Genomic DNA, 17,209 nt, shown 5'->3' with positions numbered 1-17,209 from the left:
TATGGCTGTGTTTCAAGGCTGTTTTCTCAAAATTAGGGGTTTTTTTTTGCAATTTTCCAACATCTCAAGCCTATGTAGCACCTATGTATACAAAATTATCCAGCTACACTTATCAGTAGCATATTCTGAAGATATCTACAGTTGGATATTGGATGTGAGAAGAAAAACATAGGTGTTCCCACAGTGCATTTCAATTAGGCCTAGTAGCCTAGTGTGTGATATTAATGTCCCACACTGGAAATACTGCAGCTGAAGAGGACTTGAAGAAGAATCTGTCTATTCCATTTTTTTTTTACCAGCCATTGATAAGTTGATTACATTTCTATATTAACATGTTGTATTAAGAAAATATAGAAAATAACTATTTGTGTGTGCTGACAAGTGGTTAGAAGAAATGAAATCGGAATCAGCTAAAATCTGAATCGGCCGGTCAAATTCTATGAAAAATCGGATTCGGCCAAAAAATTGCAATCGGTGCATCTCTAATAAATTCTACTTCTGAGATTGTAGAGGTATATAAACTGTGTTTACTTGTGACCACCCCACCCCCACCCCCACCTGCCCTCCTGTGTGAAGCTCTGGTCATGTCCACCTGAACACCATCTCCACCTCCACCTGCCCTCCTGTGTGAAGCTCTGGTCATGTCCACCTCCACCTGCCCTCCTGTGTGAAGCTCCGGTCATGCCCACCTGAAGACCATCTCCACCCCCACCTACGCTCCTTTGTTTGATTCCTGCAGGTAGAGTTCTGGTCATGCCCACCTGAGGACCATCAGATGTGTGAATGGTGCTACTACATATGGAATTATTTCCCATAATCCTTTGTCAGTGTAGTTAACATTCCAAAACCCTCACAGTTTGCAGTGGGTAGGGAATAGGCAATTCAGCACAGGGGCCAGAACACAATAGTAGCTAACACCTATTACTGTGTAGGCCTGCAAAGTGCTTACTATTGATCCCAGACAGCTAGAATACCAATGACAAGGTTACTCAATCTGCTGTGCACACACTTGTGCTTTTTATGTTTCAAAAAATCAGAATTACACTTTCTTCTTCCTACATCTACAGTAATGCTGGCCATATCAGTGCCCTAAGCAAGCTGCTTTAATGCCCCCCCCCCCCTCCCTAAAAAAGAAGAACAAAAAAATAGGAGAACATTTGGTTAGATTCAAATCTAACTGTGAAATTAGGGGAAGGAAGTTCCTGATCATAGTTTACACATTTGATGGTCGTCATGGGGACATGGATCAAGTTACCTCAAAGGATGCAGACCGACTGCCACTGATTACAAAAGTGTTCTTGTCATTAATGAGCTCCTTACAAAGCATTCATAAACCCTTTGTAAGGGTACATTTATTTTAAAATGAATGATAAAACCACTCTATTATAGTTCTTTTGCAGTTTGTGATGTAGAAATATATTAATTTCTTCCACACTGAAAACACCAAAATTGCTATTTTGTGTTTGTATGTGAGTGATATCTTGTGAGTAATCGCTTTTAAAAAATGTTTCTATGCAAAATGCCATTTCAGATAAAACAAAGTTTATTAAAAAAAAAAAAAACATGGTGAGATACCTTGTCATGGACATGCATGCAGTGTTGAACGTATTCAAGACATTAATATACAATGGTAAACTCAGTTATTATCAAAGCAACTTTCATGATGAAAGTTAATCTGACATGAGCGTTGTAGTTTATTCCAGGATGTCTGCTGTCATTTATCTTCTGATTTTGCGTTCATTCAGTTTATTGTCCAACAGCAAAAACATTATGATTTTCCAATCATTTCTGATGAATTCTAGAAAAAAATATAATTTTCATTTTAAGATCAAATGGTGAGTTTCTCTTAATTGCATACGTGTGCCCTCTGGTAAATCCTGAGATCTGTTTCATGCAGCAAACCCTGAACTGTGACTCATCAGTAAACCCTGAACTGTGACTCATCAGTAAACCCTGAACTGTTATACATCTGCAAACCTTTTAGTCAATTCATCATTTAATGTGTCATTCTGATGGGTCCTAAAATCTATGGATCATCTGGTGTTTCTTGAGATAGCTCATTAAAGTAAAAACCTTTCCACAGTCAGTGCACTGATATGGCTTATCTTTTGTATGTGTGCGCTGATGGACAGTGACCTCTGTCTTAGTCCTGAAACTTTTCCCACATGTTTTGCACTATGGCTTTTTCCCTGTATGGATACTCTGGTGTCTCTTGAGACTGCTCATTAAAGTAAAAGCCTTTCCACAGTCAGTGCACTGATATGGCTTTTTTCCTGTATGGATACTCTGGTGTCTCTTGAGACTGCTCATTTGACTAAAACCCTTTCCACAGTCAGTGCACTGATATGGCTTTTCTCCTGTATGTGTGTGCTGATGGAAGGTGACCTCTATCTTAGTCCTGAAACTTTTCCCACATGTAGTGCACTGATATGGCTTTTCTCCAGTGTGGATACTCTGGTGTGCCTTGAGACTGCTCATTTGACTAAAACCCTTCCCACAGTCAGTGCACTGATATGGTTTTTCTCCTGTATGTGTGCGCTGATGGATGGTCACCTCTCTCTTAGTCCTGAAACTTTTCCGACATGTAATGCACCGATATGGCTTTTCTCCTGTATGGATACTCTGGTGTGTCTTGAGACTGCTCATTTGACTGAAACCCTTTCCGCAGTCAGTGCACTGATATGGCTTTTCTCCTGTATGTGTGCGCTGATGGATGGTCACCTCTCTCTTAGTCCTGAAACTTTTCTCACATGTAATGCACCGATATGGCTTTTGTCCTGTATGGATACTCTGGTGTGCCTTGAGACTGCTCATTTGACTAAAACCCTTTCCGCAGTCAGTGCACTGATATGTTTTTTCTCCTGTATGTGTGCGCTGATGGATGGTCACCTCTCTCTTAGTCCTGAAACTTTTCCCACATGTAGTGCGCTGATATGGCTTTTCTCCTGTATGGATACTCTCGTGTGCCTTGAGACTGCTCATTTGACTAAAACTCTTTCCGCAGTCAGTGCACTGATATGGCTTTTCTCCTGTGTGGGTCATCTGGTGTGTCTTGAGACTGCTCATTTGACTGAAACCCTTTCCGCAGTCAGTGCACTGATATGGCTTTTCTCCTGTATGTGTGCGCTGATGTTTAGTAAGAGAACCGCTCTCCCTGAATCTCTTCCCACATGTAGTGCACTGATATGGCTTTTCACCAGTATGGATCCTCTGGTGTGTCTTGAGGCTAGATCTACGTCTAAAAGTGTTTCCACAGTCAGTGCACTGATATGGCTTATCTCCTGCGTGGATGGTCTGGTGTGCCTTTAGGCTAGATGTTTGACTAAAAACCTTTCCACAGTCAGTGCACTGATATGGCTTTTCTCCAGTATGTGTGCGCTGATGGATGGTGACCTCTCTCTTAGTATTGAAACTCTTCCCACATGTATTGCACTGATATGGCTTTTCTCCTGTATGTGTGTGCTGATGTAAGGTGACCTCTATCTTAGTCCTGAAACTCTTCCCACATGTAGTGCACTGATATGGCTTTTCTCCAGTATGAATCCTCTGGTGTTTCTTGAGATTGCTCATTTGACTAAAACCCTTCCCACAGTCAGTGCACTGATATGGTTTTTCTCCTGTATGTGTGTGCTGATGAAAGGTGACCTCTCTCTTAGTCCTGAAACTTTTCCCACATGTAGTGCACTGATATGGCTTTTCTCCTGTATGTGTGCGCTTATGTTTAGTAAGAGAACTGCTCTCCCTGAATCTCTTCCCACATGTAGTGCACTGATATGGCTCTTCACCAGTATGGATCCTCTGGTGTGTCTTGAGGCTATATCTACGTCTAAAAGTGTTTCCACAGTCAGTGCACTGATATGGCTTTTCTCCAGTATGTGTGCGCTGATGGATGGTGACCTTCACCTTTGTCTTGAAACTCTTCCCACATGTAGTGCGCTGATATGGCTTTTCTCCTGTGTGGATGGTCTGGTGTGACTTCAGGTGATTCCTCTTATGAAAGCTCTTTCCATGTTTGCTATGATGACCTTCCATCTCCCCAGCACATCTCATCTTATCTGTGTTGATTTCTTGATGATTTGCTAAAGAAAGACAATAAAACTTTTTTAAACACATTACTATTATTATGTTTGATTTTTGCTTCAATAGTTCCAGTAGTTCCAGTAGCCAAAACACTAATGAGTATCTTACCAGTAGGAGAAGAGTATTTCTGACCATGCCCTCTTACATCAGCCTCTTCCTCCTCTTTAATGTCCATGATGTCTGACATGTTTGTTTCAGTCTTGCACACATGATCCTCTCCAGGGTTTTCCTTCTGAACTGTAGACAGATACTCTTGAAGGAAATCATCAAACTCTTCTTTTATCTCCTTCACTGGCACAGGCAGCAGTGTAGGTCCAGTAAATCCTGACATTTCAGACTCTAGTTCTGTGCTGTGAAACAAATCCAGCCAATTATTACATTTGAATCACATTTGTAACTTACAACTACAGTAATAAAGATTAAATAGCAGACAACTGCAAATAAAGAAATTCAATATAGTAGTAGTTGAACACAGATCTAGTGTATGTGTTGAGAGTGTCCCAGTGCCTACCTTTGAACAGGTGAGTTCAGAAATCTGACTCCACTAGGTGGTGTTTATATGCTGCCTCTTCTCTCTGGCCCACCGGGTTCATCCAATCAGTGACAGGAGCCTTTATGATGCAAATTAGAATGATAGAGCATCAAGTGGGCGTGGCCATATATGCACTTTCATACACTGAACAAAGGAGGGTAAGTGGGGTAATTAGCAAACCCCAAAGGAGGGCAGATGGGTAATTAAGACACCACAAAGGAGGGCAGATGGGTAATTAACACAGGGTGGGGGTATTCGGTTTTTAAGTGATGTTGTAATAATGGGATAATAAATAGTTTTCCGGGTCCAACGGCTTTCAAACTCACATGTTATTCTCCATGGACAGTAAAACAAACTATTATTTTACGCTATTCTGACTAACCTTTAAGAAAATTGTCATCTTATACGGACTTGTTGACTCAACCTAATCAAATCTATATTTTTCGCGGAAGCCTGGACATTACCCATTCATATATCATCTGGCTACATAGCTACAGTGATTACTTTGTTAAAGTTTAGCGATTTTGTTTTAAAACCGCTAAAACGAAGGTGGTGATGACAAAGTTTACAAGTAGCAAAACCTGTCTGGCTGCGCTAATAAACGTCTTTTCACAAAATATCTGCTGGGTCCGTGACGTCGGACTTAACAACCGAATAGGTACTGAACAAAGAAAGCTGCTGTAATTACTTGTCAATATTGCACAGTATTCCAATGAGTTGGAAAATTTTACTAAAAACCTTGGGCAGCATATCAACACAACCAATCTGTTTTCTGAGCTCACATGGATACAGGAGAGCACTAGGATGTTGTAGACCAACACACAACAAAAGTATTTATCAGTATGACTAAACTACATTTCTTAATTGCTATATTAAAAACACAACAAATGTATATGACTAAAATACATTTCTTGATTGCTATATTACAAACACACAACACATGTAATTATCAGGACGACTAAACTACATTTCTTGATTGCTATATTACAAACACACAATATATATATATATATATAATTTCTTGAGATTGCCCATTTGACTAAAACCCTTTCCGCAGTCAGTGCACTGATATGGCTTTTCTACTGTATGGATAGTCTGGTGTGCCTTGAGAATGTTAATTTGACTAAAACCCTTCCCACAGTCAGTGCACTAATATGGCTTTTCTCCTGTATGTGTGAGCTGATGTATAATGAGATTACTGCTCACCCTGAATCTTTTCCCACATGTAGTACGAATACCGAATCCACTGGTTACGATTCTGCCAAATCTGAAAGCAAAAACCGAATCCTATGCCCATCTTCAGTCCATTAACACAGTAAACACATTAATGAAGAAAATAACACCACTGCAGTGTATATTTCCTTTTAGTATTATTTTATTGTTATATATATTTAGTTATTTCACATTCCTTCCATACTAAAAACACCAAATTGCTATTTTTGTTTGTATGTGAGTGATATCTTGTGAGTAATTGCTTTCAAAAATGTTTGACTGAAGAAGCCATTTCAGATAAAAGAAAGATTTATTTAAAAAAAACATGGCGAGATACATTGTCTTGAAGATGGTCATGCAGTGTTGAACATACAATGATAACATTAATTATAACATTTCTATACTCAGTTATTATCAAAGAATATTTCATGGTCAAAGTTAATCTGATATGAGAATTGTAGTTTTATCAAGAATGTCGGGTGTCATTTATCTCCTGATGTTACTTTCATTAAGTATATTGTTCAACAGCAAAAAAGATTATGATTTTCCATGATGATTCTAGAAAAAATGTATATTTTATTGAAGATCAGATGGTTAGCCTCTCTTAATTGCAGACATGTGCCGTCTGGTAAATCCTGAACTGTGATTCATCAGTAAACCCTTTAGTCAACTCAGCATTTCTAATGTGTCACTCTAGTGTGCATGTTCTGATGGGTCCTAAGATTTATGGATCATCTGGTGTCTCTTGAGATTGTATATTAAAGTAAAAGCCTTTCCACAGTCAGTGCACTGATATGGCTTTTCTCCTGTGTGGACAATCTGGTGTTTCTTGAGACTGCTCATTTGACTAAAACCCTTTCCACAGTCAGTGCACTGATATGGCTTTTCTCCTGTGTGGACAATCTGGTGTGCCTTGAGATTGCTAATTTGACTAAAACCCTTTCCACAGTCAGTGCACTGATACGGCTTTTCTCCTGTATGGACAGTCTGGTGTTTCTTGAGACTGCTCATTTGTCCAAAAGCCTTTCCACAGTCAGTGCACTGATATGGCTTTTCTCCTGTGTGGATACTCTGGTGTTTCTTGAGATTGCCCATTTGACTAAAACCCTTTCCGCAGTCAGTGCACTGATATGGCTTTTTTCCTGTATGGATACTCTGGTGGGCTCTGAGATGGCTCATTCGTCTAAAAACCTTTACACAGTCAGTGCACGGATAATGCTTTTCTCCTGTGTGGACAATCTGGTGTCTCTTGAGACTGCCCATTTCACTAAAACCCTTTCCGCAGTCAGTGCACTGATATGGCTTTTCTCCTGTGTGGATACTCTGGTGTGCCTTGAGATTGCCCATTTGACTAAAACCCTTTCCGCAGTCAGTGCACTGATATGGCTTTTCTCCTGTATGTGTAAGCTGATGTTTAATGAGACTGCCGCTCTCCCTGAATCTCTTCCCACATGTAGTACACTGATATGGCTTTTCCCCAGTATGGATCCTCTGGTGTGACTTGAGGCTACTTGTTTGACTAAAAGTCTTTCCACAGTCAGTGCACTGATATGGCTTTTCTCCAGTATGGGTCCTTTGGTGAGTCTCAAGATGATCCATCCTAGTGAAAGTCTTTCCACACTGAGGACATGGGTAGAGCTTTTCTCCATTATGTGCCAACTGATGCATGGAGAGACCCAAACTCTCAATGAAACTCTTCCCACATACACTGCGCTGATACGGCTTTTCTCCTGTGTGGATAGTCTGGCGTTCCTTCAGGTAATTCCTCTTACGGAAGCTCTTTCCACATTTATGACGATGATGTTTCATTTCCCCAGCACATATAATCCCATCTGTGTTGAGTTCTTGATGATTTGCAAAAGGATGAGAAAACATTTTCAACACATTTTCAAACACATACTATTATTATTAGTAGTAGTAGTAGTAGTATAAGTATTATTATTATTTGTAGTAATAGTAGCAGTAATGTAATTCATGTTTGCTTTTTGCTTCAATAATTCCAGTAGCCAAAACACTAATGAGTATCTTACCAGTAGGAGAAGAGTCTTTCTGACCATGCCCTCTTACATCAGCCTCTTCCTCCTCTTTAATGTCCATGATGTCTGACATGTTTGTTTCAGTCTTGCACACAAGATCCGGTCCAGGGTTTTCCTTCTGAACTGTAGACAGATACTCTTGAAGGAAATCATCAAACTCTTCTTTTATCTCCTTCACTGGCACAGGCAGCAGTGTTGGTCCAGTAAATCCTGACATTTCAGACTCTAGTTCTGTGCAGTGAAACAAATTCCAGTCAAACATTTGAATCACATAACTTACAACTACAATATTAAAGATTAAATAGCAGACAAGTGCAAATTAAGAAATACAATATAGTAGTTGAACACAGATCTAGTGTATGTGTTGAGAGTGTCCCAGTGCCTACCTTTGAACAGGTGAGTTCAGAAATCTGACTCCACTAGGTGGTGTTTATATGCTGCCTCTTCTCTCTGGCCCACCGGGTTCATCCAATCAGTGACAGGAGCCTTTATGATGTAAATTAGAATGATCAAGTGGGCGTGGCCATATATTCCGTTTCAGACACTGAACAAAAGAGGCCAGGTGGGGTAATTAGCACTCCACAAAGGAGGGCAGATGGGTAATTAACTCTCCACAAAGGAGGGCAGGTTTGGGGGCAGATGGGTAATTAACACTCCCCAAAGGAAAGCAAGTGGGGGGCAGATGGGTAATTAGCACTCCCCAAAGGAAAGCAAGTGGGGGGCAGATGGGTAATTAGCACTCCCCAAAGGAAAGCAAGTGGGGGGCAGATGGGTAATTAGCACTCCCCAAAGGAGGGCGGGTGAGTGATGTGGAGGTGTAAAACTGCAGGGTGCAGGATGGTACTGAACCAAGGAAGCTATAGTGGGTGCTTTTCAAATCTGCAGTAAAAGTTATCCAGATCATCAGCCAGTCTGCAGGGTAGGGGAATGGTCTCTTGTTATCCAGATCATCAGCAGTCTGCAGGGTGGGGGAATGGTCTCTTGTTATCCAGATCATCAGCAGTCTGCAGGGTAGGGGAATGGTCTCTTGTTATCCAGATCATCAGCAGTCTGCGGGGTGGGGGAATGGTCTCTAGTTATCCAGATCATCAGCCAGTCTGCAGGGTGGGGGAATAGTCTCTTGTTATCCAGATCATCAGCAGTCTGCAGGGTGGGGGAATGGTCTCTTGTTATCCAGATCATCAGCCAGTCTGCAGGGTGGGGGAATGGTCTCTTGTTATCCGTGATCTGCCGCAGGCCTTTCCAACCTGGTGCATGGCCATTGGCTGGGAGGCTATTAACCCTTCCATCTTCCATGGAGGTATTATAAGAACTGGAGAAAGTGAACATGTCCCGCCCCCATTCATTTCAATGGGAATGCTAGGCTAGTGAAAATTGCCAAAATTGAACAATTTTTTCAGGCTTTAACATGGCGTTTCAAGGGGCTTGTTTCAGGTGCCGTTTTACTTAGCCAATTAAGTGCCAGGTTACCGATTGACGTAAGGTACAGAAGGAGAGCTCGTGCCCACACTAAGCTCGTGCATGAGCTGAGAGTGGAACAGCCACCAATCAGCATGAGGAAAACGTAGGGAAAACGGCACCGGACATGATGTATTTCTGAAAAATGGCGACAAGGAAGTGCCTTGCTAATCGGCGAAGCTAATCAGTCAAATCCTGACCCCCTGGTATCTTCTGATGGTGCCTTTAGTAACATCAACACATCTAGATGAGCAACTGTACATGGCATTGCTGTGTGTGTGCTGTATCTTCTGATGATGCCTTTAGCAACATCTACACATTTAGATGAACAACACTAAATAGCATTGCTGTGTCCGTCACCAAGGGCAGTCCAAAGTTCAGGGCATCCGAGTGAAAATTCATAGCAATAAAGTTTGAAAATGTTCAACAGAAACAACCAGAGATCTTTTAGTAAAATGTGTGATACAGTCCAAAATGTTTAGGGCATCCGAGTGAAATTTCCACAATTAAGTTTGAAAATGTCCAACAGAAACAACCAGAGATCTTTTATTAACCCTCTGGAGTTTAAATCCCCCCTGGGGATTTGAAAAACTGTTCCAAACACACATCTCAATCTCTGCTAGTTTTTGTCCTAGAAACATATAAGTGACACCATTAGAAACCTTTAATCAACTATTCTAAATATATATGTTTTGAAAGAGAGTTTACCAATGGCACTTTGTAACAACAGTAAAAGACAATCCTAGGATTTCAGTCCTCTCACAGCAATAAAGTTTGAAAATGTTCAACAGAAACAACCAGAGGTCTTTTGTCAAACTATGTGATAGTAGAGGAATTTCTTTCATATAATTTAAAATGAACATCTCGTCTGACTATACCTCAATGAGATGCTGTAGACCAGGGGTATTCAATTCAAATTCAAAGAGGGCAAGTTACTAACATGTCCTCCCAGCAAAGGTCTGAATCTTACATTTTCACTCAAAATAGTGTGCCCTGATGTTTACCCTTAGATGCATAGGCTACCAATACCTACACTCTTCCATGAGTGGGGTCAAAAATGACCCCAATTAGAATGCATGCGTTTTTTGCTTTAAACTCAAATAATGTCTTTCATTTTGGTTAAAGATGATGATTTTTATTATATATTTGTCAAAAAAAATATTATTTCATGTTTGACATATGATGTATCACTTTTTATCAACATTTTATTACAAAACAGCTTTTAGAAAGGCAAAAAAGGTAAACATAGGTAAATAGGGTAAAATGTTTAACTTAGAGATATCTTCATGAAACTTTACCAGTTGAATACTCACATAAATAGGAGAAAAGAAAGTATTGCAAGTTTTATGTATTTATGTTTAAATATGTTAATTAGGTCATGTCTAATTAAATATGCGCTAATTTGCATATATGTTTTGATGCAAATAATCTGACCATTGGAAAAAGCCAGGTTGAAAATTGTTTTTTTGTAGTGTTAATATATCAAATAAAAAAAACATTTACAGAGGTGATTATGAATATCTTTTGTTATCCAGTAAATCAGAAATTCCTGCCAATTGGCTTAAAAAATGAATTTTCGCCCTATTTTTAGGCATAAAAAGTCATACAAATCAGGCCAAGAACGCTATATCAACAAAACCCTCTGTAAATATCGCTTGGTGAATTCTGCTTCACAGTGATAGGAAGGGTGGACATCGAAGGATCAAAAAGCGACGTCGCTATGAACGCTTGGCCGCCACATTATATGATGATACTTAGATTTATGTTGTTGTGTAAAATAGCCTTCAGGATGGTGAGACTGCTAACATGAGATGTGATAATCAACAGTAAATGTATACTTTACTGCCACACTTGATAAAAATCAAAAGATCCTAGGGTTAACTTTTGAAATTCCATAGAAAATGCTTGGGGTCATTTTTGACCCCATGTATGCGGATCGGTGGTATTGATACAAAACATGAAATGACTTTAAAAATATAATAATTAGACACAAATCCAAATGGCCTCATGTCAAAGACAACCTATTTGAGGAATACATGGAATGTTAAATGAAAAAAAATGTAAAATTAAGAAGATACTGCAAGAAAACAACCTCTGGGGTCATTTTTGACCCCACTTATGCATCTAAGGGTTAATAAAATACATTTATCAAAAATCAGAATTACAAATTATAGGCTAACGTTTTCTACATCTCCAGTAACAGTTTATGATGAAGAAATAAATGAAATAGTTCATTCAAATTATTTCCTTACAGAAAATAACAAAATGCTGTTTGGTGTTTGTATGTGAGTGATCCCTTTAAGAGAAAAACAAGTTGAACTAAAGGAGCCATGTCAGATAAAAAATAAAAAAAAATGTATTAAAAAAATAAACAAAAACATGGTGAGATACCTTGTCATTGAGATGGCCATGCAATGTGTACATATTCAATACATTAATATACAATGATAGAATAACATTTCTAAACTAAGCAACTTTCATGATGGAAGTTAATCTGACATGAGAGTTGTAGTTTTATCCAGGATCTGTGGTGTCATTTATCTTCTGATTTGGCCTTCACTCAGTTCATTGTTAAACAGCAAAAATATGGTGATTTTCCAATAATTTCTGATGAATTCTAGAAAATATTTTTTTAAGATCAGATGGTGAGCATCTCTTAATTGTGCCCTCTGGTAAACCCTGAATTGACTAAAGGGTTTACTGATGAATCATCAGTAAACCCTTTAGTCAATTCAGCATTTCTAAAGTGTCACTCTAGTGTGTACTTTCTGATGGGCCCTAAAATGTATGGTCTGATGTCTCTTGAGATTGCTCATTTGACTAAAAGCCTTTACACAGTCAGTGCACTGATATTGCTTTTCTCCTGTGTGGACAATCTGGTGTTTCTTGAGACTGCACATTTGACTAAAACCCTTTCCGCAGTCAGTGCACTGATATTTCTTTTCTCCTGTGTGGATACTCTGGTGTCTCTTGAGACTGCACATATGACTAAACTCCTTTCCGCAGTCAGTGCACTGATATGGCTTTTCTCCTGTGTGTGTGCGCTGATGGATGGTGACCTCTTTCTTAGTAATAAAACCCTTTCCACAGTCAGTGCACTGATGTGGCTTTTCTCCTGTGTGGATAATCTCGTGTGCCTTGAGACTGCTCATTATACTAAAAGCCATTCCGCAGGCAATGCGCTGATATGGCTTTTCTCCTGTGTGGATACTCTGGTGTGCCTTGAGATTGCTCATTATACTAAAAGACATTCCACAGTCAGTGCACCGATATGGCTTTTCTCCTGTATGTGTGCGCTGATGTTTAGTAAGAGAACCGCTCTCCCTGAAACTCTTCCCACATGTAGTACACTGATATGGCTTTTCACCAGTATGGATCCTCTGGTGTCTCTTGAGGACAGAAATTTGTCGAAAAGTCTTTCCACAGTAATTACACTGATATGGCTTTTCTCCAGTATGCGTCCTCTGGTGTATCTTGAGGTTAGATCTATGACTAAAAGTCTTTCCACAGTCAGTGCACTGATATGGCTTTTCTCCAGTATGCGTCCTCTGATGTAGCTTGAGGATAGATCTACGACTAAAAGTCTTCCCACAGTCAGTGCACTGATATGGCTTATCTCCTGTGTGGATGGTCTGGTGTGCCTTCAGGAGATTCCTCTTACAGAAGCTCTTTCCGTGTTTATTACGATGATGTTTAATTTCCCCAGCAGATCTCATCCCATCTGTGTTGATTTCTTGATGATTTGGAAGAAAACAATTTGAAACACATACTATTATTATTATTATTATTATTATTATTATTATTATTATTGTCATTCTTGTAATTTATGTTTGGTTTTTTTAGTAGTAGTTGTTGTAGTAATGTAATTCATTGATTTTTGCTACAATAATTCCAGTAGTTCCAGTAGCCAAAACACTAATGAGTATCTTACCAGTAGGAGAAGAGTCTTTCTGACCATGCTCTCTTACATCAGCCTCTTCCTCCTCTTTAATGTCCATGATGTCTGACATGTTTGTTTCAGTCTTGCACACATGATCCGGTCCAGGGTTGTCCTTCTGAACTGTAGACAGATACTCTTGAAGGAAATCATCAGACTCTTCTTCTTTTATCTCCTTCACTGGCACAGGCAGCAGTGTAGGTCCAGTAAATCCTGACATTTCAGACTCTAGTTCTGTGCTGTGAAACAAATCCAGCCAATTATTACATTTGAATCACATTTGTAACTTACAACTACAATAATAAAGATTAAATAGCAGACAACTGCAAATAAAGAAATACAATTTAGTAGTTGAAAACAGATCTAGTGTATGTGTTGACAGTGTCCCAGTGCCTACCTTTGAACAGGTGAGTTCAGAAATCTGACTCCACTAGGTGGTGTTTATATGCTGCCTCTTCTCTCTGGCCCACTGGGTTCATCCAATCAGTGACAGGAGCCTTTATGATGTAAATTAGAATGATAGAGCATCAAGTGGGCGTGGCCATATAAGCACTTTCAGACACTGAACAAAGGAGGGTAAGTGGGGTAATTAGCACTCTCCAAAGGAGGGCAGATGGGTAATTAACACTCCCCAAAAGAGGACAGATTGGTCATTAACACAGAGTGGGGGTAGGGTACTGAACAAAGAGAGCTGCTGTAATTACTTTTCAATATTGCACAGTATCCCACAGTATTGCAATCCTGCTCTGTAACCAAGTCAAAGTATTACATGAGGTCTTGGTCTCATGGCCTTACCTGATACTCTGATATCTGGACTGTGTTTTCTGGGTGTTGATTTTAGGATTCTAAATGTTGGTGATATTTCCTGTTGTGATTAGTGTAGAGTGTCATATTTTCTGCAGTGTTTCCTTCCAAGCGTTTAACCGTGGTGAAGAACAGATCAGAAGAAGATTACCCCATCATGAAATCATACATCCCAGAAAATCTAAATGTGTTGAATGTTTAATAATAATAATAATAAATTTTATTTGTATTGCACTTTATATTATGGACAATCTCAAAGTGCTACAAAATTATAATGCAAATGGATAACAGATAAAGACAGATAAAAAATAATGCAATTTAAAATAGATTATATACATACACACACACACACACACACGCGCACACACACACACACACTCACACATACGTGTATAAAATATACACACACACACACACACACACACAAACACAAACACACACATACAACACACACACACATCAACAAAATACATTTAACAGAAAGCTTTTTTAAAAAGATATGTTTTCAAAGTTTTTTTAAAAGTGTTCAATGTCTGTGGGGCCCTCAGGACGTCAGGGAGGGCATTCCATAGCCTGGGAGCAGCAGCAGAGAAAGCTCTGTCACCCATCCTGTGGAGCTTGGTTCTGGGGATTTGGAGGGTGTTAATGATTGTTGACCGCAGGGGGCGTGAGGAGGTCTGGGGGGTGAGGAGTTCCTGTAGGTAGAGGGGAGCATGTCCATATATGCACTGGTGGGTGAGGAGTGTGATCTTATACTCTATTCTGAAATTAACCGGGAGCCAGTGGAGACTTTTTAGAATGGGGGTGATATGTTCATGCTTGCGCACCCTCATCAGGATCCTGGCAGCACTGTTCTGGATGTATTGAAGTCTCTGGATGCTCTTGCCAGAGATCCCAATGAGGAGTGCATTGCAATAGTCCAGCCTGGAGGAAACAAAGGCGTGGATGAGCTTCTCTGCATCGCCCAGGGTGAGAGTTGGACGGAGTTTGGCAATGTTCTTGAGGTGGTAAAATGAAGTCTTGCAGAGATGTTTGATGTGGGTGTCAAAAGTCAGTTGTGGGTCCATTTTAACACCCAAGTTGGTGACAGATGTTGACAGGGAGATGTTTTGTCCAGAGAAGGTGATATTTTTGATGGTGGAAGAGCGGAGCTGATGTGATGAGCCAACTAGAATTGCTTCTGTTTTAGAGCTGTTCAATTGAAGGAAGTTGAGCTTCATCCAAGCCTCTATCTCCTCCAGACATGTGGTCAGTGTGGATGTTGGCAGGGGAGCAGATGAAGTGGGGGTTGTCCTGAGGTAGAGCTGTGTGTCATCAGCATAACAGTGGAAAGTTATTCCGTGTCTGCTAATGATATTGCCGAGGGGGAGCATGTAGATGGTGAAGAGGGTGGGGCCCAGCACAGAACCCTGAGGGACACCACAGGTGACGTTGTGGGTATGTGATTTTGCCCTGCCCAGGGCGACGTGCTCGGTTCTGCCGGTCAGGTAAGAGTGGAACCAGTTGTAGGCATTGTCTGAGAGTCCAATGGTGTACTGCAGGCGATGGAGGAGGATGTTGTGGTCTACTGTATCAAAAGCAGCTGTTAGGTCCAGAAGGATGAGCAGAGATGGGGAACCAGTATCTGCTGTCATCAGGAGGTCGTTGGTGACCCTAACCAGGGCTGTTTCTGTGCTATGGCCAGGACGGAAACCAGACTGAAACTTTTCAAACAGGTTGTTGTGTTTGAGGTGATCAAAAAGTTGTGCTGCAACTGTTTTTTCCAGAACCTTTGACAGGAATGGAAGATTGGAGATGGGCCTGTAGTTGGAGAGAACTTCTGGATCCAGTGTGGGTTTTTTTAGTAAAGGTCTGATGACAGCTGTTTTTAATGCAGAAGGGATATGGCCAGCCATGAGAGAGTGGTTTATGATGCTGGTGATGAGTGGAGAGACGGCAGAGATGTTAGCCTTCAGCAGGGCTGAAGGGAAAGGGTCCAGAGCACAGGTGGATGGCTTCATTTTTTTGATGATGTGCTCCACCTCCTCCTGTGTGGCATCAGAGAAAGAGCAGAGGGGCTGGACAATCTCAAACGGTGAGTCAGCAGTTGGGAGGGGCAGGACAGCATTGGCAGAGAGGTGGGAGCGGATGTTATTAACTTTTTGTTTGAAAAAAGTAATGTGCATGTTGCACCTCTCCTCAGTGGTCTCAGAGTGGGAGGATGAGGGTGGCTTGAGAAGGTGATTTATTGTTGAAAACAGTTGTTTAGAGTCACCTGGGCTGTTGTTGATAATGTTGGAGTAAAACTTAGACCGTGCATCTCTCAGAGCATGAGCATACTCCCTCCTGTGTTCTCTGTATGCCTGTTTGTGAACAGTCAGTCCAGAGGCCTTGAGCCGCCGCTCAAGAACACGCCCAGCCGTCTTCATCTTTCGCAGCTCACAGTTGTACCAGGGTGCTGAGCGCAAAAATGAGACTGACCTGGATGTAAGAGGGGCGTGGAGGTCCAGGAGACTGCTCAGGGACTGGTTGTAGAAATCCACTGAGTCAGCAACAGAGGGGAAGACAGTAGAGCCAGAAGAGAGAAGTTGGAGGTCCATGGCCAGGGCATCCGCATTGATGTTTTTCAATTTTCTGAAATGGATCTGTCGCTTTGGTTTGGTGCAGGGGGAGGGGAAAGACAGCTCCATTGACACAACCTTGTGATCAGATACACCAAGATCATAAACCTGTAGGTTGCTGATGGGGGCGGAGTTAGAGATGACCAAATCAAGTGTGTGTCCCCTAGAATGTGTCGGGATGTCAACATGTTGTTGTAGGTGGAGAGTGTCTAGTAGCTGAAGAAAATCAGCTGCATGGTGACATGAGGGGTTATCAACATGAATATTTAAATCTCCCAGGATTATGGTATTTGCAGAGGTAGTACAGAGTGTTGTGAGGAGATCAGATATTTCTGGGATGAAGGCAGAGTTTGGTTTTGGTGGCCGGTAGATAAGGAGAACAGTCATAGGAAAAGGGGGCTTACATTTAAAAGCAAGACACTCACATGAAGATGTTGTAGGTAGTGAGATGGGGGTCAGCTCCAGGCCCTGTTGGTAGATGACAGCAAGGCCACCACCGCGGCCAGTGCTGCGAGCTGCCTCCAAGTAACTGTAGCCGGGGGGACAAGCT

The 17,209-nt window shown here is 40.9% G+C and overlaps 1 protein-coding gene across 1 annotated transcript in view; it reads right to left on the bottom strand.

Annotated features, from left to right (window-relative positions):
- The window catches only part of LOC134081818 (uncharacterized), an 83,729-nt gene that overhangs the window by 19,613 nt on the left and 46,907 nt on the right, over positions 1 to 17,209 (bottom strand). Inside the window, 6 exon segments of the mRNA XM_062537587.1 lie at positions 2,074 to 2,138; positions 2,220 to 2,723; positions 2,808 to 3,974; positions 5,632 to 5,837; positions 6,522 to 7,476; positions 12,104 to 12,986. Of these exon segments, the coding sequence (XP_062393571.1) occupies positions 2,074 to 2,138; positions 2,220 to 2,723; positions 2,808 to 3,974; positions 5,632 to 5,837; positions 6,522 to 7,476; positions 12,104 to 12,986 (3,780 nt within the window).

Source organism: Sardina pilchardus, chromosome 1, assembly GCF_963854185.1.
Source record: "Sardina pilchardus chromosome 1, fSarPil1.1, whole genome shotgun sequence".
Classification (NCBI taxonomy): domain Eukaryota; kingdom Metazoa; phylum Chordata; class Actinopteri; order Clupeiformes; family Clupeidae; genus Sardina; species Sardina pilchardus.
The sequence above is the reverse complement of the archived record's forward strand: the minus strand, read 5'-3'. Positions and strand labels throughout refer to the sequence as shown.